This window comes from Scatophagus argus, chromosome 13 (assembly GCF_020382885.2).
Source record: "Scatophagus argus isolate fScaArg1 chromosome 13, fScaArg1.pri, whole genome shotgun sequence".
NCBI classification, from domain to species: Eukaryota; Metazoa; Chordata; class Actinopteri; family Scatophagidae; genus Scatophagus; species Scatophagus argus.
In genome coordinates, this window is record NC_058505.1 from 1,436,026 (window position 1) to 1,459,819 (window position 23,794).

The following is a 23,794-nucleotide window of genomic DNA, read 5'->3' on the forward strand; positions in this document are numbered from 1 at the left end:
CAAAACAAAAGATGGTTCGTGCGTGAGGTTTTTGACATGGATGTGTTTTTTTGTTCGGTTGTAGCCGCCTGCTCCTCCCGGGGCGGGTGGTGTAGCTCGGACATGAAGCTTTGAGGGCTGTGTGGTCGCTTCAGAGTGTCAGGTTAGTGAAGAGCAGCGTCGCCGTTGTTGTTTTCGTGTTATTTATTGGTGAACCTCTGCGGGTTAGCTGCTAGCTGCGCGACTAGCCCGGTAGTTAGCCATGAAGTGAAGAGGGGCTTTTCAAAATAAAGTCCCAGCTAAATCGATGATCACATCCTTTTAAAGATAGTGTTACGGCAGTAAGTGTCCACCAGTAAACAATGTCAGATATTTTGCCCATTTTTGAATGTCTCTAGCGGTTTGTCTTCTGATTAACTTTGCACATTTTATTTAGCAGTAAGTCGTTGGTAAACTGTAACCTTCTCTCAGTTGCTCTGCTGTAGCTAACGTTAGCAGCTGAAGTCGGTTTGTTTGTTTGAGCCAAGTCCTGCGTAGCTGATTGAACGCTGAATTTAACCAGGCAAGCCGAATTTATCAATAGACACAGGCAAATCATTCATTTGTGAGAGGTTGGTCACACATGTAGGATATACGAACCTATAAAGAGAAAAAGTTACATTTCTAGATAATTAATGGGACACGCTGTGACACTTATTTTTAATTGCTTTTACTCGAAATTGTTCCTTGCGCCTTAAATGCACTAGTTATTCCACCATGAAACATAGCTACATTAATTACGCCGTTTAGACAGCTTCACGGGGTTATACCACACACTTGGTGATCAACTTGATTCAGCTGCTCTTGGTTCAAAAGACGGATACTTCGCAACAAGCTGAGCTGTAGTTGTGTTTTTACGCTTTTATTTTGAAGCGTCCCTTTCGTATTTTCGAGTCGTAAGAACAGCAGCTTGACTGAGAGCAGCGGGGACTGCGGTGTTTCGGTGCGGTGTTGTTATCAGCAGTCCGTCACCACACTCCTCGGACTTCTCTCGTCTCACACTCGTTTTTATCGACAACTCTTCTCCTTTCCCGATATTTATTTTCCATACGCATCTCCGGGGATTTACTCAAACATATCATCAGTGAATGACAGGCTCTCTCGCCCGCCGGGAGGACAGCTGGTGCGGTGATAACGTCGGGGGGGGTGATGCCCTTCAGTGGGAGAGGAGCAGTTAGGAGGAGAAGGGGGGCACCGTCACCTCATGTGCTCAGAGGAGTGACATTGTGACTGTGTGATCTTCATTGGCAGGAGTGTCAGGGATGCGGCGCCTGCTCTGCAAGTTCATTTCATCCCCGCCAGCTGCGGAGCGACAGCGTCCTGCTGAGAGAAGCCATCCAGTGGAAATGCGGTGCATCTGCAGGGAGACCTGGTCCGGGTGCTCCGCCGGACAAGCTGAGGAGGCCTGAGCGGCCTCCGCCTCCGGATTAGATGGTGGCAGAAGGCAAGTGTGCAAGACAAGATAAGCAAACCCAGAAGCTGTCCTGGCCGCACTGCAGATAAGCAGAAGCTGCGAGTCTGCTTGCTCTTTGGCTGACATTGTTGCTTTTCTGGGCCTCTTTCTGTGCCAGACTGTATTTGTGGGAGTAGATGTTCCTATTAATAATACATGTATTGGGCAGCAGCCTCTGAACTATAAATGTAAGCTTGGAACAGTGGGGGTTTATTCTTCTTAACGCCTAAGTAAGGTGGATTTAGCTTGAAATGATGGCTGACCACGAGGAAGCCGAGTTGTCAGAGTCCCTTCAGAAAGAGGACGGATTCTCCAGTGAGCAGGAGGAGTCGGGTACAAACTTTAAGTCTAAAAGTTTACCTATTTTAAATGAAGAAGGGCCTCAAGAGGAAACCTTACTGTCCAGTTCTGTGCGCATGTCCATAACGGCAGAAGAGAGTGCAGAATTCATCCAGCTCCCGGCCAAGACTGAGTCCTTCCAGGCCGAGTCCCCGACAAGAACGAACTACCTGCCCAAGCCGGGGAAGTCGGCGCTGAACAGGCCCAGCTCCTACATGGAAAACACGGAGATCCGTAGGAGTAAAAACATGGCGAGAAGGAAGCCTCCGGGGTTTTTCACTTCCAGACTGGCTCAGATTCGCCTGCCCAGCAGGAAGTACCTGGGCCTTGTCTTACAGGACTCTCGCTGTTTCCTGTTCTGCATGTGCTACCTGACGTTCATTCAGTCGCTCATGGTGTCAGGCTACCTCAGCAGCGTCATCACCACCATCGAAAAGAGGTACAGCCTGAGAAGCTCCGAATCCGGCCTCCTCGTCAGCTGTTTCGACATAGGGAGCCTCCTAGTGGTCGTCTTCATCAGCTACTTCGGCGGACGGGGCCAGAGGCCTCGCTGGCTGGCGGTGGGCGGGGTGTTCATCGCCGTGGGTGCTGCACTCTTCTCCTTACCTCACTTTATCTCGCCGGCCTACCAGATCCAGGAGGTCAACTCGTCCTCTGGCAACGAGGGCCTGTGCATGAACAGCAACGCCAGCGGCAGAGACCGTGTTGACATCACTTCCTGTCCCAGAGACCAGGAGGGCAACGAGCACAACCTGTATGTGGCGCTGTTTGTTATCGCTCAGATCCTGGTGGGCATGGGCTCCACGCCCATCTACACGCTGGGACCCACCTACCTGGACGACAACGTGAAGAAGGAGAACGCCTCGCTGTATCTAGGTAAGAGTGGGCATCAGCCCCGTGATGATTGGTTTGAGTGAGTGTCAGGTGACTTTTGTTGTTGTGTTCGTTGTGAAGTTCCAGCTCGTTCCAAAGAAGCTGTGTTAAAGTTCAGTAGAAATGGGGACACAAGACAGCCTACAGCGTTTGTACAGGTGAAAGCTCGTGGTCACCTTCAGGTATTCTCCGGAGAAGAAGAACCGTTAACCACAGCTAGCTAAATTTGTGGTTCCACGTGACTTTAGTTTTGACTTGATATTTCAGCAACGAGAGCCGACACAAGACAAAAATCTCGGAGCCGCATGTCGGAGTGAAGAAGAACCACCAGCCGACCAGGTGTGTCATTTAGCGACAACACCTGTCTTTAACCATCCGTCAGAATGTCGTATTTCTGATAAAATGTGTCTGAATTAACTCCTCTGTTTGTCTCACCGTTAGACTTGGTGGTTGGTGACAGATAATAACAGTTAGTAGGTTTTAACTTTCCTATCAGTTATCAAAACGTTTTGTCCGACCAACCGTCCAAAACCCCAAAATACTAAGTTTACTTTTTTCATGCGACAAATGAAGGCACATTATAGAGGCTGGAATCAGCAAACATTTGGCTTAAATGAGTAATCGATTATCAAAATAGTCGCTGATTCACTTTCTGCCAGGCGACTGGTGGATTTATTGACTAATCGTTTAAGTTTATGATGTAGTTCTCGGTTATGTTTTTGATGCTAACTGACGGTTAATTGTGAACATTAAAAATCACACAAATTGATTTAAGAGTAACAGAACACATAATAATCCACGTCCCAGCTTTGTGCACCGAGACGTTGTTGTATTTAGACAGGAAACGTCCGCAAACCTCAAGGTTTAAAGCTCACTGTAGTCTGAAACGTCGCCGACTGCTCAGACTCTGACAATGTACGGCTGCAGCGAGCGTCCGGCCGGCTCAAAGGCACTTCGGCAGACAGTTCCTGTGCTGCGTTCATGCGCCTTCAGCGCGGCCTACATGTCAGACACTCGCTCCAGATAGTTCTGCTGCCAAACCAACTGCGTGACCTTCGAACCCCCCTTCACATGCTTCCCCAGAAGCTCTCGCCCCAGTGGACTCAAACAAGGTAAAGCCTAATTAAACCAACAAATGAGAGCTGAGTTATGAAAGAGGGGGAAGGTCTTATGAACATTCCTGCCGTTGCCCACAGAGGCTCGGTGCTGGTCTGAGGCCCTTTTCTTTTTCCTCTTTTTAAAACAAGCCGAGTGAAAGAGGGAGGCTTTGATAAGCGGAGCAGCCGATTGGTGGTCACCTGCAAACTTTCTGGAGCGTGAAATGTGATTGGACAGTGTCCAGGTGCTAATAGAAAACTAAAAACAGAATAATGGAAAATGTTTGTAAATGTACCTCTTACACAAGCCTGCTGGTCCTAATTTTAAGGCAAAAGATGCCCTGTACCAAGAGTCTGTGGAATATGGCTGACATTGTTCTTTTCAGCTTGACTTTAATTGATTTATTTAAAAAAGGAACTTGATGGTGACAATAACTGCTAGTTGAAGCCCCGCCTTCAGCTCTGAACTTTTAAAACAAAAGATTTTTGTACGATCTGCACAAAAAAACATTTAAACTAACTTCAGCCTGCAGCAAAAATTCTCCATCTGCTCTGCCAGCCACTTTGGCGAGTAACCAGAAAGCGTTTGTCTGGCAAGGCCCTCGTGACCAGTAAACTTTGGTACTCAGTCGCTTTTGCAACTGCTGAATGACGACTTGTGTTTGCGGTGGACAGCAGCAGGACGATGCAGAGCATCCCGGTCAGCAGGAATAAATGCTGTTTGGCTGCAGAAACGTGCTGGTGTGCTCGGTTGGTTTAATGGCCCCTGCAGTCACGGGAATGAAGCCGCCATCCGATAAAACTCAGCACAGTTCAGTCCAGTATCCCGAACAGTTCAGTCCAGTATCCCGAACAGTTCAGTCCAGTATCCCGAACAGTTCAGTCCAGAATCCCGAACAGTTCAGTCCAGTATCCCGAACAGTTCAGTCCAGAATCCCGAACAACACAAACCAGTAAACTCCTCTGAGTGTCGTGTAAGAGTCAGTCACACTTGTTATTATTTTCAGGGTGAGGGCTGCTGTGTTGTTATTCATGTGTTCATTGCGATGAAAGATCTTTTCGTCATGTCATGTCCACCTTTGGATGGGAACACGCAGCATTGTGTGAGCAGTGTGTGTGTCATCTGATTGTCTGCTCAGGACGAACCCCTCCCAGCTGTGTTACGGTGCAGAGCGTTCGTCTGCATGGTTTGTCCGAGTTGAGATCTGCAGTGTGTTTTATGCTGACCATGAAGTGTGCGCAGAGGGCCGGCTGTAGGCCTCTCATGCTGCTTAGCCTGCTTAGGTTATTATGTTAGTGGCGGAAGATGAGATGAGCCGAGGCAGATGATGTGTTTATCAGATCTGCAGCTGCACTGTGCATTCAGCAGGACTGCTGTGCTCATTCAGGCAGACACTTTGAAGACACAGATTGATCAAGTGCTTACAAAAGCAGAGGCGGAATTTCCTGGCACTGAAATCGATCCGACCAAGGTGTCTTTGGATTCATATCAGCTGCTAATGGAGATGAAATGTGAATCTTAATTGTGATGGCTGAGCTGAAGCCAGGCTCCAGGGTCAAAGCAGGATCTTGACTTTATTTTGCACTTCAGTGAACTCCTACTGTGAGTGGAATTACAACAATAACTGATGAAACCTTAATAAGAAAAGGTGAAGTGTTTCTGGGCTTTCCTACACTGTTTTGTGCCAGTGCGGGTGCAACACACTCGCTGTCTGCTGTGGAACAAACACTCTGGTCCACGTTGGCCCTGCTTTGCGTTAGCCTACATATGAGATCATGCCCAAAGGCGTAACAGACATCCATTAGAATAATTCAGCACAGTATTGCTTTGTAACCCCAATAAGAGACGCTCTGTTTGGCTCTCATGCACGGCAGCAGGCCACGCTGCTGCCACTTGAAATTTTAATGTGCCAGCTCAGACGCAGTATGGTCCTCAGTGAGTTTAACGGCCCCGGTCTGTCATGTTACAGCGCTGTGTGTGTGTGTGTGTGAACTCAGACCTGTGCTTCCTGTGTATGCTGTAATTTAAGATCTCAGTGGACTCTGATGCTAAAAACTGAGCTTTTCGCTCAGCTTTCAGAACTACTGATGAAGTACCGTCCCGAGCACCAGCTGTTTCCCTCTGCGTAGTGATACAGAAAGAAAACACACCAATCAGCCGCTACCTTAAAACCACCTGCACGATGTAGGTCTGTAGGTCCCCCTTGTGCTGCCAGAACAGCTCTGACCCGTCAGGGGAAGAGACACGGGACCTCTGGGGGGGTTTGTGGTCACCAGCATCACAGTTTTGGATCCTCTGGATTATCTTGATAAGCAGGATGCACTAAGGGGAAGTTTAGTTTCTCGTTCAGCTTTTGAATTGACAGTTAACAGTTTTGATAAGTGATTGATTGGTTTGGTCTTTTATTTTGTTTTCCCCCAAAGTAAAATGTCAAACATTTGCTGGTGGAGCTGTAGATGGGCAGCCATGTTGTCCAGCATTCGCCCTCAGCTGCAGGCTAAACAAACAAAGTGCAGGAAGCCTGTTCACAGGGGGTCTGATGTCCGTGCTGGCAGCCCGTTTGGGAAATTGTAACGAGACAGTGCTGTGTCAGCAGGTTACCATGACAACGCCGCGCTCATTGTGCCTCCCGTCTTTCACCTCGCCGCGGCCTCAGCCGCGTCCGTCCGTCTGTCCCCTCTCAGCTCTCACCTCTGCTGTCCTGAGAGTGTGTGGAGAGGAAGTGCTGCCAGTCACAAACAAATTCATCCATCAGCTGGCCCAGATGTGGTGAAACCTGATCCTGAATCGTGTTTGTGACTCGTGTCAAATGGCCTGAAAGAGCACAGGCTCGTTCACTGAGGTTTACGTCTTTAAACCCTCTGAGGAGCACGCGGTCATTTCAGAATCAGGTTTATTAACAGAGTTTTTGCAGCTCACAGTCAGGTGGTGGTGTGTGTCGCGGGTCCGGGCTCGTGTGATCGGGGCTGTGGAGCAGCAGGTGTGAAGCGGCGACTGTGTGTGTGTGTGTGTGTGTGATCGGCACATTAGAGGATCATTGCGGTGCGTTCAGCAGGCACCAGCAGAACGTTGCCTCTCAGTTATGTGCGCAGACAGGAAGAAGAAAGCATAAGAGCTAATTGACTGGAAGAGTCGGCGTCGCAGTGAAACATGACTCACAGCACAGTTCAGAACGTGTCTCAAACCAGATCTGACCAGATCAGACTGCCTGTGTGAGCCTACCTGTTGTATAACAGGCAACATGGTGTATTAAAACACACACTGTGTAACTCCAGCACTCTGGATGGCAGGTCTGCTGGGATCAGGATGCTTTATATTTCTGTCTGCTGTGGGCGTGTTACCCAAAGCCACGATACAAACGTCCGCGGTGTGGACGACGGGACCACAGCACCCCCTCAAACCCGCCTCCTGCTCCTTGTTCTGGGCTCGTTTTGTGTCCAGTTGATACCGATCATTAGTAATAAAGGAGATCAATAGCTGTTGTTCAGTTTACCCGAGTGCTATACTTAAATACATTTTGAGGTACTTGTGTATTTCACTTATCTTCCACTACATTTTGGAGTTAAATAACTTCAGGCACTTTGCAGATTCAGATAAGTAATATGAAATAGAAATCTGCTATTATGAACAATTTCTGAAAATGTGTTTGTTTTATCAGCAGTCAGCTGCAAGCGACACCCAGCGACACTGATAATCAGCAACATGTTGAGTATCAGGTAATCAGACCACCTGTAGTTTTGTACTTGTGGAGATTTTGGTTCTTTGGACGCGTCAGTCATCTTGTTTGACACAAGACTATATTTTTAATATAATCGAGTTTCCACCCAAAAGACACAGAACTTCCAGTCGCAGGAACTACTTTTCTAAAAGGTTCCTTCAGCCTCCACATTTGGCTCAAATGTCCACTGGGACTCAAAGACGAGCTGATAAGAATGTGGTGATCAGAACTCAATGTGAGCTCACAAAACTGAAGAATTCATGCACAGGACAAAATGATGAAGTGATGACATCTTCTCTTCAGAAGGTCGCCGTGATGTTTCCTGTCCGTCATTCAGCAGCAGAACTCGGGATCTGAAGGGCAGGTTGGGACCAGATTCCACATGTGGTCCCAGACTGAACTGGTGACTCTGATCTTCAGACTGTGCTGATTGTGTTGATCTTCTGAGCTGTCAGGTTCAACATGTGTGTGAAGCCTCCACGTTTTCCAGTCTGTAGCTTCTCTGCAGCAACATCCACATTACAGACTTTGTAGTCCACCACAGACTCAGTGGTTTGATGATCCTGAGCTTCAGCTGCTCTCACTGCATGCATCATATGAGTCTGGACAGACGTGGATGGAAACTAAGACCTGACTGGTGTACAGGATGTACGACCACAAGGAGTTTCACACCTTCACAGCTGTGGTGCCCTGATGTGTCTTCTGAGTCCCGTCCTCTGTGTTGTTCTCTGCCTCTTCCTCTCCATCTCCACGTTTTCCACTTTTTCTTTTTTCTCGCTTTCTTTGTGACATGTCGCCGCTGCTGCCCGGTCGTCTGCATGCCAGCAGCCTGGTTGTCTTTTATCCCCCAGCTGATGGTCAGCATCACGTTGCGTAACAGGGCAGCCCGCCAGCTGAGGGTTTTCCCTCTTCTCCTGCTAGATAAGGGATTATCCTCTGTGCCGCTGGGTCCCCTTGGAAAGCCCAAGTCCTCAATCCCAATGCGTTATCATCCCAGGCTGTGGCTCAACCAGTCAGATGATGTAATAGTGGAGAGGAGAGATGTGATGGAGGCTCAGAGGATGTGTTTCTGTGAAGGTGCTCTGCAGTGCTCTCACTGATGTTGGCGTTTTGTGAAAAAACACTTTATAGACAAAAGTATTGGGACAGCTGCCCATCACACCAACAGGGACTTTAATGATGTCTCATTGTAAACACACAGACAGCTTTGCAGCTCTAACAGCTTCCACTCTTCTGTGAAGGCTTTCCACAACATGTTGGAGTGTTTCTGTGGGAATTTGTGCCCATTCATGCAGTAGAGCATTTGTGAGGTCACACACTGATGTTGGACCAAAAGGCCTGGCTCACAGTCTCAAAGTTGGAAGCATAGCATTGTCCAAAATGTCTTGGTGTGCTGAAGCATTAAGATTTCCCTTCACTGGAAGTCAGGGGCCAAGCCCAAACCCTGAGGAACAGCCCCATGAAGACGATCAGAGAGATGAACATCAGTTAAGCCTGGGAAATCTTACAGCACGTCTATGTCATTTTTTCACAGTTTATTTCAGTTTTATGGGGGAAAAATTTTTTGACTATAAACTCATTGTTGTGGTCATTTATCAGATGAAACCGGCCTAACTAAAATAAAAACTTTCTTGAGTCTTTGTTTCAGTTTCTCTGCATTTTTTTAATCAGTTGTCATTATTGATTCATTTTTCCACAAAGGAAATGTTGGATTTGTTTTATTTTTCAGTCCCAGCAGTGAACGCTGTCCATGTATGCATCACTAGCAGGTTGTCATTTTAAAAATTAAAATTAAAACTTCTACATGAGACGCTTTTGAGGCCACTTTGGTCGTGAAGTCGGAGCTCCCAGTGAGTTCCCAGGACACTTAGATAAGTTCCTGGCCCTGCTTTGAGTTTTTAAGTCACGCCACCAAAATTTTTGTGTTCGCTTTCAACTTCAGCCAACGGCTTTAAGATGTTAATTCCCTCTAATTGGAGAAATCTTGTTCCCGGTCTGAAACAGGCCCCTCATTACACAGTCATATGATCTGCACACATGACCTGCACACACGGCCTTTTGTACAACAGTCTTAATGCAGGTGCTGCTAGTGCCTAATGCTGCTTAGTTTGACTCAGAGCGTTACATAAGGGTTAAAGTTAGGCACTGAGCTGCAGACCTGACCAACTTTGGCACACATATTGACATACAGCGGTTGTTCTTTTAAAAATGCTCGCAAGACAGAGACAGTGCAGGGAGGTGAAACCCTGTTTCTCCTGCCTCTGTTTCCCGATCACCAGGAGAGGACGAGACAGAACCAAGTGGACCAAAGCTGCTGCTCAGGGTCAGCCATGGGTCCATGTTAGTCAGGTCCTGCAGAGGCAAGACAGGCGGGTGTCACTGAAGAGGTCCTGGACTATGAATTCCTTCACAGTCCACATCACAGAAACACACACACCGTACAGACAAAAGTATTGGGACACCCCTGTTGGTGTAAAGGTCAGGCGTCCTGATACTTTCGTCCTTGCAGTGTGTCATCAGCTTTGCTGCTCTGTGGAGGTTTTTAGCCTCTGTTAGCTCCTGATTTTGGTTTTGTGGCACTTTTGCTGTTCACTTCCTGTCCATCTGCTGAAGCAGTCGGCTGCTAAAGAGCCAGATGTTTTGCTCTGGAGAAGGTTGAGACCAAACCAGAGCTATGCTGGTGTTCCTCTGTGTCTGCTGGGTGTGGAGACGTCAGCTGTTTCACTGAAAGCAGCTTCATTAGATGGTAATATGTGAGGAATTTCTGTGCGTGAGCTTGTTGGGATTCTTTTATGCCACGTTGAACACTGTGCTTGTCTCTTTTCTCCTCTCCTCAGCCATCATGTATGTGATGGGAGCTCTGGGACCGGCGGCGGGTTACCTGCTGGGAGGAGTCCTGATCGGCTTTTACGTGGACCCCAAGACTGTGGTCAACATCGATCAAAGCGACCCCCGCTTCATTGGCAACTGGTGAGGACCGCCTGTGTGCTGTTTTCAGTGCCTTCCTTTGGGGGTTTTTAATCATGTTTTACTCTTCTTTTCATTCAAACAATGAATCTTCTTGTCCCATTGTTAACAAATCTCATCAGACGACCAAAATCGCCTCTGATAACATGGACACACTTGTAGTTTATTTTGTCACACACACACACACTCAGTGTCCTGCTGCCCCACATACTCAATAGAGCACCAAATGTGGATTCATTTGCCACTGAAAATGGTGGTTGGAGTAACGTCTGTTTTAACACTACATGACTAAATGTCTTACTGAGCCTTTGAAAAGTTCAAACTGTATATTTGTGTAAGATTAACATCTTCAGTTGGTAGGTAAATAAGCCTGATAGTCTGGGGTTTGCTGCCGTCTTTGACACTCGGGAGATGCGTCAGTATGAAATGTACTGTTTCTCCATTGTGCACTAAATGTGTAAAGTCTTATGTCCAGTTTGGAGGCCTCAAAACCTCTTAGGGTTATGCAACCCGAGCAGAGATGCTCCTTTACCTAAACAAGCAGAGTCAGCTCATTTCTGGGCTGAAAGTGTGATTACTGAAGCTGGTTTCATAAGAGTGAATCAAGAGGAGGAAACTCAGTGTGACCTCAGTCTTAGGAATATTGAAACACGCTCAACATAATGTGGTGTCAACACGATCATCAAAAACCTTCTTGATAATTGAAATCATACACTATATAGACAAAAGTATCCAGACACCCCTCTTCATGGGTCTGTTTCTCAGGGTTTGGGCCCCTGACTTCCAGTGAAGGGAAATCTTAATGCTTCAGCACACCAAGACATTTTGGACAATGCTATGCTTCCAACTTTGAGACTGTGAGCCAGGCCTTTTGGTCCAACATCAGTGTGTGACCTCACAAATGCTCTACTGCATGAATGGGCACAAATTCCCACAGAAACACTCCAACATGTTGTGGAAAGCCTTCACAGAAGAGTGGAAGCTGTTAGAGCTGCAAAGCTGTCTGTGTGTTTACAATGAGACGTCATTAAAGTCCCTGTTGGTGTGATGGTCAGGTGGCCCAATACTTTTGTCTATACAGTGTGTATGTTTGGTGTCTCCTGGTGAAAGCTAGGAATGAATGCCAGGATACACTGAATCACATGATGAAGGCTTTTGGTTTTGGTACCTTGAAAGCGCATAAAAACTGTACGAAACAAACTGAAAACTGCACCCAATAAAAGACAGTGAAGCACGTCTGAAACTGAACTGTGGACAGGAAGCAGCATCACTTCAGGTACATGAGATGTTTGCTCTTCAGGCTCGTGTGCGCATCATTTATCCATCATGTGTAAAACTGTTGTGATGTATGAGCCGCTGTTAGTCATCTATTTACAGCTCTCGAGCTGACAGCGCAAAGCGGTGACTCACGAGCTAGCAGCCACGGGCTTCCTGCCTGAACTGCAGGTGATGATGGCGGGAAGAAGGTGGACGAGTGGCGCAGTGATTTGCCACAAGCCCGACTCCAGTTTATTTATTCATTTATGTGAGGCTCAGTGATAAAATGATCCATGCAGACTTTATTTCAGCGGCCCTCTCGTCTGTCCAGGTGGAGCGGGTTCCTGCTGTGCGCCGTGGCCATGCTGCTGGTCATCTTCCCCATGTTCACCTTCCCCAAGAAGCTGCCGCCCCGACACAAGAAGAAGAAGAGGAGGAAAAAGCTGAGCATGGACGACATGTCCAGCGACGACGACGTCCTCAAGGAGAAGAGCAACAACGGCAAGAGCCAGACGGTCACCTCGTCCATGGGCTTCGGAAAGGACATCAAAGGTACCGGGAGATGCTGATGTCACTGATGATGTCAGAGTGTAATGGCCGACACGTGCAGCAGTATAATGGTATAGGGTTCACGCAGGACAGTAACCGTCTCAAAGTATCGTCTGTTGCTTCCTTCAGTGTGAAGTTGTGGCGAGCAGGTGAGGGTGCGCTGTGAGAACAGCGACTTCCCTCTTTACAAACATAATGCAGAACCTTTTCAGCCGACCGGCGTGTGAATTTTCAGGATCAAAACACGCGTCTCATCAAACGACCTTCACTGTCCGCCCTTCCTCTCCTCCTCCTCCTCTTTCAGACCTCCCCAAAGCAGCAGTGAGGATCCTCAGCAACGTGACCTTCCTGTTCGTCAGCCTGTCCTACACGGCAGAAAGCGCCATCGTCACCGCTTTCATCACCTTCATCCCAAAGTTCATCGAGTCTCAGTTTGGCATCCCAGCCTCCAGCGCCAGCATCTACACCGGTGAGTTCGCTCGTCGCCCGATCGAACGTCTGGTCCGCTCCGAAATCTTCGTCTGTGAAACCGTCTGGTTGTCTTTCACTTACTGCTGCTTTTAAAGCGGATGTTTGGTAATTTATTACTCATAAAATTCTCATGTCGAGAGGCGTTTGAGCATCCTGGAGGCAAAACAGACAGGATGCAGACCAACCGGAATGTTAGCTCAACATCCTGGACTAATTTCTGCCGGTTCAGCGCTGCTCTGCAGGTTTTATGTGAGAGCAGGAGAGGCTCAGCTGAGCCCCGAGCTGCAGGCCAGCACACATTAATAATAAAGAAACTGCTGGTCTTCAAGTGAAGGGGGCACCTGGGACAGACGGAGCTGGAGCTCTGAGTCCAACACACACACACACACACACACACACACACTCAGTCACATGATGAAACACTTGCATGCTTAAACAGGCTGATGCCTCACATACTCAAGTGTGTGCGTGTTAGTGAGCTAAGTTTTACACACAAAACATTTCAGATTGTGAGCTTTACAACATGCTGATGTCAGCGTGATAATATATATTCTACAATACTGAAATTAAAATTCAATCTTAAGCTTAAGATGCATAAAGGCTTCAGTCTGTGACCACTCCAGATCATCCACCAGCTACACTATATAGACAAAAGTGTTGGGACACCTGCCCATCACACCTACAGGGACTTTAATGACGTCTCATTGTAAACACTCAGACAGCTTTGCAGCTCTAACAGCTTCCACTCTTCTGTGAAGGCTTTCCACAACATGTTGGAGTGTTTCTGTGGGAATTTGTGCCCATTCATGCAGTAGAGCATTTGTTGTTGTTGTCTGCTGTCACAAAGTTGGAAGCATAGCATTGTCCAAAATGTCTTGGTATGCAGAAGCATTAAGATTTCCCTTCACTGGAGGTCAGGGGCCCAAACCCTGAGGAACAGACCCGTGAAGAGGGGTGTCTGGATACTTTTGTCTATATAGTGTTGATGCTGCAGCATGGACACTTTTCGGTGTTCCAGTCAGGCATCAGAAAGCTCCGTTAGAGGTGGCTGAGGTGTGCTGAACAAACTAATTTTATCCAATAAAATCTACGTTTCTGCAGCTTTAGAAACCGTTTTGGTCACAGTCTCAGTGGCATGAGAGTGTTTGTTCAGAGAAATTCCTTCTTTATCAGAAATGTTTTAGTGTGCAGTTGCGTAACTGTCTCAGCTGTAGGTGGTGTGGGCTGTGAAGCCTCTGATTAAAACTGCCACTCAGACATATTTTCTGATTATGCCAGCATTGAGTGGGTGAAGTGAAAATATTCACCGGTGACCTGTTCAAGGACTCGTGAAGGTCTCAGGGCCGCAGTTTGGTTTCAGCCTCGGAGTCTTCACGCATCATTTTCAGTTCAAGAAGGGGAGCTGAGAGGTCGAGTGATGCATCTGTCTCGCCACACTCATTCAGTCAGGTTTTCCTGGAAAGGCAGACTCATCACTTTCCATTTAGCCAAGGACTTCCTCCATTTAATTCGGGTGTCCCTGAATGCCTCATGCTGAATGCTTGGCCTTGCTCGTCCAGAGAAGAAAGAGAGAAATCTCAGCCACGTGCGAGTTTATTTGGTTTGGGACCACTGATTACAGAAAATCACTTCTTACAAAATGACGTTAATGTCAGTTCTTAGCAGCGTTTGACTTACAGCTGAAGCTTTGCTGTAGGAAATGAGCAGTGAATTCAAATGAGAAGTGAAGTCATGTCTCTGCACCACAATTTAAGATCAGCTCTCTGTAAGACGCTTCAAATAAAAGCTGCACGTTTGCTCACCAAGCAGCACACCTTAATATGGGCCTTCCTCCCCCCCAGGTGTGATTATCGTGCCCAGCGCCGGCGTGGGCATCGTCCTGGGCGGCTACATCATCAAGAAGCTGAAGCTGGGAGCTCGCGAGTCGGCCAAGCTGGCTATGATCTGCAGCGGAGTGTCCCTGCTCTGCTTCTCCACGCTGTTCATCGTGGGCTGCGAGAGCATCAACCTGGGAGGAATCAACATCCCCTACACCACCGGGTGAGCAGGCCAACGTCCGGGCTTGTCTGTCCGTCTGTCTCATCTGAGCTGGACACTCGTCATGTGACCGTGGAGGACGGAAGGAGACGCACTGGAAGGATAAGGCCGACAGAGACGTCCTCTCGGCACATGAGTAGTCTGCGTCTCCTTTGTCCCGTCTTATTCTCTGTCTCTGTCTGCGCTGCCGTCCAGTCCACAGTCTTTATCAGTCATTTACAAGGACGGGGACAGCAGCCCGCCCCGCAGGGTGAGAACCACTGAGGCGACTCCGTCCTCACCTCGCCAGTGCGAAGGTGGTGAGCAGGACGTAGTTTGACTTGTTCTCGGGTTTCTCAGATGTTTTATTTAGTTTTATTTTTCCTCGCAGGCTTTAAGTTCTCAGGTTGTTCTCGGCCTGCCTGGTTTTCCTGAAAGCTTTGAGGGAATTTCGTCAGATTTGACACAAACACGAATTGATGACCTCATGTAACTGAAGAGTTTGTGTACTAAATCTGATGGGGGAAATGATGAAGTGATGACATCTTCTGTCCAAAAGGTCAAAGGTCATCCTGGCCTCGACGCCGTGATGTTTCCTGTCCGTCATTCAGCAGCAGAACTCGGGAACTGAAGGGCAGGTTGGGACCAGATTCCACATGTGGTCCCAGACTGAACTGGTGACTCTGATCTTCAGACTGTGCTGATTGTGTTGATCTTCTGAGCTGTCAGGTTCCACATGTGTGTGAAGCCTCCACGTTTTCCAGTCTGTAGCTTCTCTGCAGCAACATCCACATTACAGACTTTGTAGTCCACCACAGACTCAGTGGTTTGATGATCCTGAGCTTCAGATGATGAAGCTCTCAGTCAGTCACTGCATGCATCATACGAGTCTGGATGTGAACTGAGACTCGACCTGGGTGTCGAGGTGTACGTCCACGAGGTTGTGGTCTTAGTTGAGTCAGATTCCAGAGACTTTGAAACGACGCTCAGCCTCAGTCCTGGTAAGTCCAGGACTAAAACGAGGTGTTTGGAAGCTTTCGTTTCTGCTGACTGCAGCTTGGCCTTTGTCGTGGTAAATCATCTCGCGGTGTGACGGAGTCAGTGGTAGTTTTTATCGCCCCATCTGTGGCCGACGTCGGGCAGGAAGCGAGTGTTCAGATCGGTGCGGGATAACAGATAGCGAGCCAGTGAACGGAGGCGTTTTCTTTTGGACGCAGCGTCCCCTACAGCGATTACATGGCAACGATGGAAAATGTCCAAGGACAGCTTGGAAGAGAGGATCTTTGGCTGACCGCCCTTTTTTTTCTCCCTCTGGTCTTTTTGTATTTCCCTCCATCCGTCCGTCTGTCCTCTCTGTCCTCCTCTCCACATCTTTAGTTCTGTCTCTGATGCTCTTTTGTTAATCTCATTTGGCCTCGTTATCTTTGTCTTTTATCTCTCTCTTGTCCGTCAGTCTTTTTCTTCTTCCCTCTTGTCTGCCTTTTTTCTTTCCTTGTCTCCTTAAGGCCCTGTTTTCTCTCTAATCTGTGGAGCTCGCTTCCTTCTTGTCTCCTCTGTCTTCGTCTCGCTTCCACGTCCGTCTCCTCTCATTGTCCTCTAGTTTTCTTTGTCTTCATCCATCACTTTACATTCTCTCTCCACCCCTCGTCTTTCCCTCTGGTCCTCTTCTTTTACTTTCCTTCCCTCCTTTCTCTCCTCATTTGCGTCTTTTCCAGAGGACAGTAAGCACTTTGACTTCCTCAGTAAGAGATTAACTTATTCACTGTGTTCCGCTTGCGTTCCGCTCGCGTTCCACAGCGTTGATCTTCTCTCAGCCTTGCAGCGACCTGCAGTCATGACCGTTTGTGTCAGAATTCAGTGATGACTGCTTGTAAATCCGTTTCATTTCGTGACAAACAGTCTGAGTTCATTTTGCTCATCTTAGTGTAAAAATCCATCCAGTCCAGAGAGGCAAACTGCAGTAAGTGTAGTCTCTGCGCGTTCAGCTTTTTGACTTTCCGTGCGGTCCAGGAGAGCTTCAGCTGTCGTCGATTACACGGAAACTAACCGCACTTTCCTTTGAGTCCAGTAGCAGAAATGCAGCTTAGCTTTCAGAGGAGTCCTTAAACTGCTGCTGTGGATTTTCTCCCTCCAGACCGACTCTGACCATGACCCAGAGGAACCTGACCGGCGGCTGCAACGTCAACTGCGGCTGTAAGATCCACGAGTACGCTCCGGTCTGCGGCTCCGACGGCATCACGTACTTCAACCCCTGCCTGGCGGGCTGCAGCAGCGTGGCCAACGACAGCACGGGGGTAAGACACACGAGGCGCGTTTTACATCCGTCAGATCTGATCGCAGGAATCGGCTTCGTCCTCTGTGAGATGATGTGAGGCTGCTGCTTTTAAAGCAGCTGAAACGCTGAGTTGAAAGAAGTCGGTGTCATTCGGTTCGTCTAAACCTCCACACTCGTCTCCACCCGCCCTCCAGATTCGGAACTACTCAGACTGCGCCTGTGTCCAAAGCCGGCAGGTCATCACGCCGTCGTCCGGCGCTCAGGGCGGCAACCAGCTGCAGCTGGTCATCGTCAAGACCTACCTGAACGAGAACGGCTACGCGGTGTCGGGGAAGTGCGACCGCACCTGCAGCACCCTCATCCCCTTCCTCATCTTCCTCTTCATCGTCACGCTCATCACTGCCTGCGCCCAGCCCTCCGCCATCATCGTCACCCTCAGGTGAGACCTTCTTTTACTCAGACAGCTCAGCACGCTCAGAGGTCCATATTTTCTAAAGAATCTGAATGTGACTGATGATGTTCTTTAAAAATCATCCAAAGAAGCCCAAAAACTTAGAAAAGTTGTCTTCGTGAAGTGTGAGTTTAAACTTGAACGTTGTTTGTCTCTCTTCCTGTCTGAATGGCCTCAGAAACGCGTCAGCTCAGTGTGGCTTCATGTGGCCTCAGCAGACAAATTCAGTTCTCAGCGATCTGGTGAACCAACATCTGACTTTATTCTGTGCATTTATGTTTTTGGTTTTACATTCCCAAAGTGTAGATGTTGTGTATAATTGTGGCGTCTTCAAAGCTGGTCTGATGATGACCACTAGGATGCGCCAAAGTCATAAATCAGACACGTGCAGGAACTGCAGGACTTGACACTCTGAGGCAGATGACCAAACACGATGAAGATGAACAGGCTGACGAAGCTGCTGGCCTGATTGGACAGCAAAAAGACCAGCCCAAAGCATCCTCATCCCATACAGGATTATCACTTAAAAATAAGAGACACTTTGTTGTTTTGCATAGTAAATCCTGTTCACCTGGTTTGTGTGCGGTCCACCTGTGGTTCTGTGTGTCGCAGGTCTGTGGCGGAGCAGGAGAGGCCGTTCGCTCTGGGAATGCAGTTTGTTCTCCTCAGGACTCTCGGTGAGCAGAAAAACTTCATTATTTTAAGCTAAACGTCCTGCTGGAGGAGGAGATGCTGATGTCACTGTGGCCGAGCAGGGAGGGCAGTGAGAGACGCTTTGCATTGTGGGAAACGTAGGACCCAGCGTGTCCTGGAGTTTTGACTGACAACAACTGTATTGACACGCATGAATCAGCAGAGTAAAATGTTTGATTCCTGCTCACGAGTTTTCTCTCTTTTTCCTCCTCTCTTCACTTCCCTCCTCCTCTCATGTCTTTCTCCTGTCTGTCCTGCACTCAGCTTACATCCCGACTCCCATCTACTTCGGCGCCGTCATCGACACCACCTGCATGTTGTGGCAGCAGGACTGCGGCGTCCACGGCTCCTGCTGGGAGTATGACGTCACCTCCCTGCGTTTCGTCTACTTCGGCCTCGCCGCCAGCCTCAAGTTCCTCGGCTTCCTCTTCATCTTCCTCACCTGGTACTCCATCAAGTACAAGGAGGAGCGGGTGGAACGCTGGCTCAAGCGCCACCTGTCGCCCGTCGACACCGTGGGCAGCCTCGTCTGCCACCCGGGTGGCCACAAGGGCCACGCCCGCACCCGCTCCTGCCCCGTCAACATCCCCCGCACCGACCCCAACGCTCTGCCCGCAAACGCTCCACCTCGCGCCGGCGCCCTGAACCGCGGCGTCAGCACCCAGAGTTGCCCTGGCAACGAGCTTAAAGCAATAACTCCTCCCCCTCCGGCCACGCCGTCGCCCGCAGCGCCGCCTGCCCCGGCGCCGGCCCGTTCGCTGGAACACGTCTCCGTCCGAGTCTGAGTTTCAGAAAGGGGGGTGGACAATGAGGCAGGTCTCACCCACTGACATGACTTTTATTCTGAAATCCAGTCTGGATTTTAGCCGCTGCCAACGCACCAATCATCACGCGGAGGTCCTGCCGTCATCTCATCACCAAAGCGGCTTTTGCGTTTTGTCTGCGCCACCGGCCTGGACGTCCTGATCCACTCAGAACCTGCAGGTCTGCAGTCGAATGATGAAAAGTTTGGCGAACCAACCAGGAGCGACACGAACAGTCAGTTTGCTCAGTGAAAAGGCTGAGGCGGTCTGGAGTTTCCTTTGCGATCACCAGCCGGCGCAGTAAGCGGACAAAGACTGGATGGCTCATAAACCCCCACCTGCCCCACCTGCCCCCACCTCCCCCTCACCTCGGCAACATGTGCCTTCTGTCACCGCGGTCCTCACATGTGCAGCATCCGTACGAACAAACACTCGGGACACGCTGGACGTCCCGCAGACTGTGGTCACCCTGTAGGAACACGAGTCACATGACCAGATACCTCAGCTTCGCCAAACCTACGGCCTCCCCTTCGCCTCACGTCTGCCAGCTTCTTCTTCACTTTCATTCCTCCTCCCTCACGCGAGGGATTTTTGTTTCGCACTCACAGGAAACAAAAAACAACACAAACCCCGTGGAAATGTGACCGATGGCATGGTGCTACGTGAACAACGATGTTTAGTGTCCTTTCTGTTCTTCTTCTTCTTTCTGGCGGTTCTTCAGGGGTTAAGAACACTTGAAAGGAGCCCAGCTGGATGACGGGTCACTGGGCTAAGCAGCTTGGCATGCACAGAATGCGTTCCTGTGCAGCGCGAGGCCTTTTGGCGCCCCCGTGACACAATGACATGTAGTATTACTGCTGGAAGTCGGATTGTTTGGCTTTCGCCAGCTCCGTACAAAGCATCCATACACCCGAGCCGTCCCCCTCCCGACGAGCCGCTTGACCCGAAAAGAGTCGACCACATTCCCCAGCTGGACGAGTCACCAGGAGCCCGCCGCTCGTCTGGAAGGACGAGGTCGGACTGGGAAAACGCTCTGAGCGCGTGTCAAGGCTCAGCCACTCGCTAACCGACACCAACATCTGGACCGAAGCTGCAGGCAGACGCGGTCGCCCATCAGCGCGTCGCGTGCTCGAAGCTGGAACAGTTAGAGGTGGAGTTTTTACTCGGTGAGATCTTCAGAGGCGGTCAGGAAGAGGAAGGATCGAGAACGTTTCAGCAGTAACGAGTCAACGTTCAAATCGTATCCCAAACAAAGACAAAACAAAAACGGAAGCAAAGACGTGACAATTTGACTTTTATAAGTAACTGAACTGAAACACCAGTTAACTTAAAAAATCATCTTTTTAAACTCACCAAAATGATTTTTCTGCTTTGAGCAGCCCGAAGTTAACCCTAAAACAAACGTGAAGCATCCAGTAATGTTCCCATTTGACGCTCAGAGGATCAGTTACTCAATTCCAACTGTAAAGGGTTAATCCGAGGCGTTTCTGAGCTGTGAGAGCTGCAGAAACACATTTTGGACAAGCTGAAGCAGTGTTATTTCCTAATAATCCACTCACTTCCTGCCTCCTGGCTCGTGACGGGCAGCCTGAATCACTGAGTGCTGAGATCGTATTGGTTTGACTTCTGCTACAAACCCATCCTTCGCTTCTCGTCTCCCTGTCCGATCTTCAGACCTTCACGAAGACGCGGCGGAGGTTCGGTGTCACATGTAAATATGTAGGTGAGCTGTCCTCTGGGGACGCCTGCTGGACAGATGTGGAACAGCATGTAGGAAGGCCTGAATTCAGCCAACATGTCGTCCTGGAGCAGCACAGGACAAAGAGGACAATGTGAGACAAGACCAGACAGTATGCAGTAACAGCAGAAGTGTTGTTTGATGGACTGGTTTACATACAACAGGTATTCTTTTATTTTATTTTATTTTATTTTATTTTTTTTTACATTTGAGACTTTTGATTCAGTGAACACATGGAGGTTATTCACACCAGGACTGCAGTATTCTCATCATGAAATGATCTGATGGTTTTCTGGATTAATGGGCAATAGTTTTGTGTCAGTAAATGAAGAAGAAAGCCCCAAAATCTGAGTTGAATTTAAAAAATGTCTTTTGTCTTGAAATGATCAAAGACAGTTGGGGAGTCTCAAATGTAAAGACGATTTGTAAGATGTGAGAAGCAAGTCGGAGCTGCTCTCAAACTTTTAATTCTGAGAAAAATTTGATGCGCGATGTTGAATGTTCTGCAGACGTAGATTAGAGCTCATTAGAGATGAACTGTTTGGAGGACCAATAGGACGGAGGACGATGATCCCACACATCCTGCCAGTCAGTTCGTGTCCCTCAGACGAGAGAGCTGCTTCCCCGTAAATGACCGTGTGGTGTGATCATCCTGCGCCCGCCAGGAAGCAGCGAAGAAGAAAACTCAGCGCATGGTTTCAGTACTCATCACGGTAGAGACAGTAGACTAGAGTAGAAACACACAACTTCCATTTTCATGTAAAGCAACAACACGAGTCACTGACAAACTCCGGGTCTGTCGTGTTAGTGAAGCACCGAGACACGCGTCCACCCACTTCCTGTTCCCCTGTGCCGACATTTCACTTCTAATCTGCTGTTTCAGTTTGTTTGTGTCCTGTTCAGCTGGGGTCAAACCAACAAGCCACGCCGAGAGGATGAAATGCTGAGTCCACTTTCAGATCATGAGAAGTCAGCTGGTCCTTCACCCAACCAGAGTCCTGCCAAACCGCAACCGAGTCTGAGCCCAAATCCACCTCTGAAGTCCTGCAGAGCTGGAAATGTGGCGGCGACCGGCCCGACTCGACTCAGCAAACGTAATGTGGACGTTACTGTTAACAGATAAACAAACAGAACGCAACATGTCAGCTGCCAGAGCCAGGCTAGCTTTATGCTAAGCCAGGCTAGGCTAGCTTTATGCTAAGCCAGGCTAGCTTTATGCTAAGCTAGGTGAACCACATGCTAACTGCAGCCCCACAGTCGCCACTGAGACATGAGATCGATTGACACCAAACTGCTCCTTTAACAACACAAACTCCTGTTATTTCACGTAATCAGCGTTTTTTTATCATCACTTCAAGGAACAGTTTGTTTGTTTCATTAGCTGCTGCCGTAATCCCCTCATTTTGCTGCACACGTGATATTTTTCTTGTCATATTTTGTCTCAGAAACCGTCTGTTTGACTGATTTTAAATTTAGCTAAAAATAAGCACAATTTGTGTTTTTATCAGTTTCCAAAGTGTCCCGACGCACATTTTAAGTGAAGGAAGGCAAGAACGACGACGTGGTTTGCAGTCAGTCTTGTGGCCTCAGTGTTTCATCCTCCAGCTGTTTGATTGTCTCTGAACCTCCTCCTCTTCAGGACGAAGGAGTCGTTTTACCTCCGTGTTTCGTGCCGTCGTTTCATGTAGTAATGTGGCATCATTTCCAGACTGGGACTGCAAAGACTGAACCCAGACGAGCTCCTTCAGGCAGACGTAGTTTAGAATATTCGGTTTTTCTTCTTCTTTTTTAAAAAATCAGTATTGTATTTATTTGAGCAGGACGGTGTTTTTGACTGGTGAGAGGCAACATGTAGATTTGTGGACACACTGTTTACAGATGCCTTGGATACTTGACTTCTATCAATAAAAATGTGAAGCTGAAGTCTGCGTTCTGTCGCTTCTTCTGACGATGCAAAACTGCCCTAAAAACCCCCGAAGTCCACCCTTAGTTTATAACCGGCCGGCATCCGTTAGAACCTTTAATTTATATGACTTTTATGACCGCTGACATCACGTGTGTTTGGGTGCAGTCACGGAGCCTTATGAATGCATTATAACGCACTGTGAATGCCCCATAACACGCTGAAAGTGGTGTGAAAGAAAACACTGACTGACTCTTATTGTGAAAAGAAGGAGGAGGAAATTAAACTTTAACAATCATGAGTCGAATTTAATTTTGCTTTGCAGTTTTGGTTACATTATGTAAGTAAATATTGAACACTCTGGGCCTCCATACTTGTGGAGAATGTTGACAAAAGACGAGAGCGCAGGATTTCACATTTTAATGATGCTATTTTACAGAGAAGCTTTTGGTAAAAACAAAGCGATTTGGCTTGCAGGACACGCGTGAAGACACGGACGAGTTTTTCCACCAGCAGCTCACAGATCCTGCGTGTTAACGTGCTGCAGATTCTTCTTCAGTAAAACAACACGTCACACTCCAGCCTTCATACTGTCAGACTGATCCAGTGTTCTGTTAAACCTGGAAGTAGTCAAACATTCATGAGAACCGCAGTAATCTGTAAATATTCCTTCTGTCCTTTGCTACAAATAAGCTCAATACTGGCCAAGAAACTCCTTTCTGTTCTTTATGCAGAGTCTGTGGTGAAAGCTTGTTTTCCCACTGACCTCAAACCCAACACGTGTACAATCACCAGCTAAAATAATAAAAAAAAAAAGACAGTAGAAATAAAAGAACAGTTTGTTTTTTCTGTCTAAACTGAAGGCTGTGGATTCTGATACTGAAATCAAGCTGGAAAAATGCCATCAATTAAGATGATTTCCCTTCAAAAGTCCAGAGTCCAATAAATGTGGTGAAGTTTGTTTTCAGGCAGCAGGTTTCAGTCCCAGCGTGAACGCAGAAGGCCGACGTCAGAGTGAGGCGAGGAAAAACTAAACTGGCAGGACGTGGAAGGCAGCAAACAGGAGCCACTTCAGACGCCGACGACCTGCGGAGGAAGGAAGCGACAACAGACGAGAGGAGGTCGGTGATTTGGGGACAGGATACGGACCGTAACCGCACGTTACTCCATCC

The 23,794-nt window shown here is 48.3% G+C and overlaps 2 protein-coding genes across 4 annotated transcripts in view; one reads left to right on the forward strand and one right to left on the reverse strand.

Moving 5' to 3' along the window:
• Positions 1–23,424, forward strand: slco5a1a (solute carrier organic anion transporter family member 5A1a). Of its 2 annotated transcripts, XM_046407948.1 has the most exons (11): positions 1–142; positions 1,270–2,686; positions 10,337–10,469; positions 12,055–12,275; positions 12,577–12,741; positions 14,585–14,783; positions 16,894–17,053; positions 17,229–17,473; positions 18,098–18,162; positions 18,443–20,883; positions 21,229–23,424. In XM_046407948.1, the coding sequence occupies exons 2-10, from the start codon at positions 1,723–1,725 to the stop codon at positions 18,961–18,963; spliced, it is 2,673 nt and encodes an 890-aa protein (XP_046263904.1). In that variant the 5' UTR covers positions 1–142; positions 1,270–1,722; the 3' UTR covers positions 18,964–20,883; positions 21,229–23,424. The 2 variants fall into 2 exon arrangements, with proteins under 2 accessions (XP_046263904.1, XP_046263905.1); XM_046407949.1 differs by lacking the exon at positions 1,270–2,686 and having other exon boundaries at positions 11–142.
• Positions 23,028–23,794, reverse strand: part of stard3nl (STARD3 N-terminal like) — an 8,231-nt gene continuing 7,464 nt past the window's right edge. For both annotated transcript variants that reach the window (XM_046408001.1, XM_046408000.1), the window contains one exon: positions 23,028–23,708. The gene's annotated coding sequence lies outside the window, so the exon portion shown is untranslated. The remainder of the gene's footprint in view (positions 23,709–23,794) is intronic.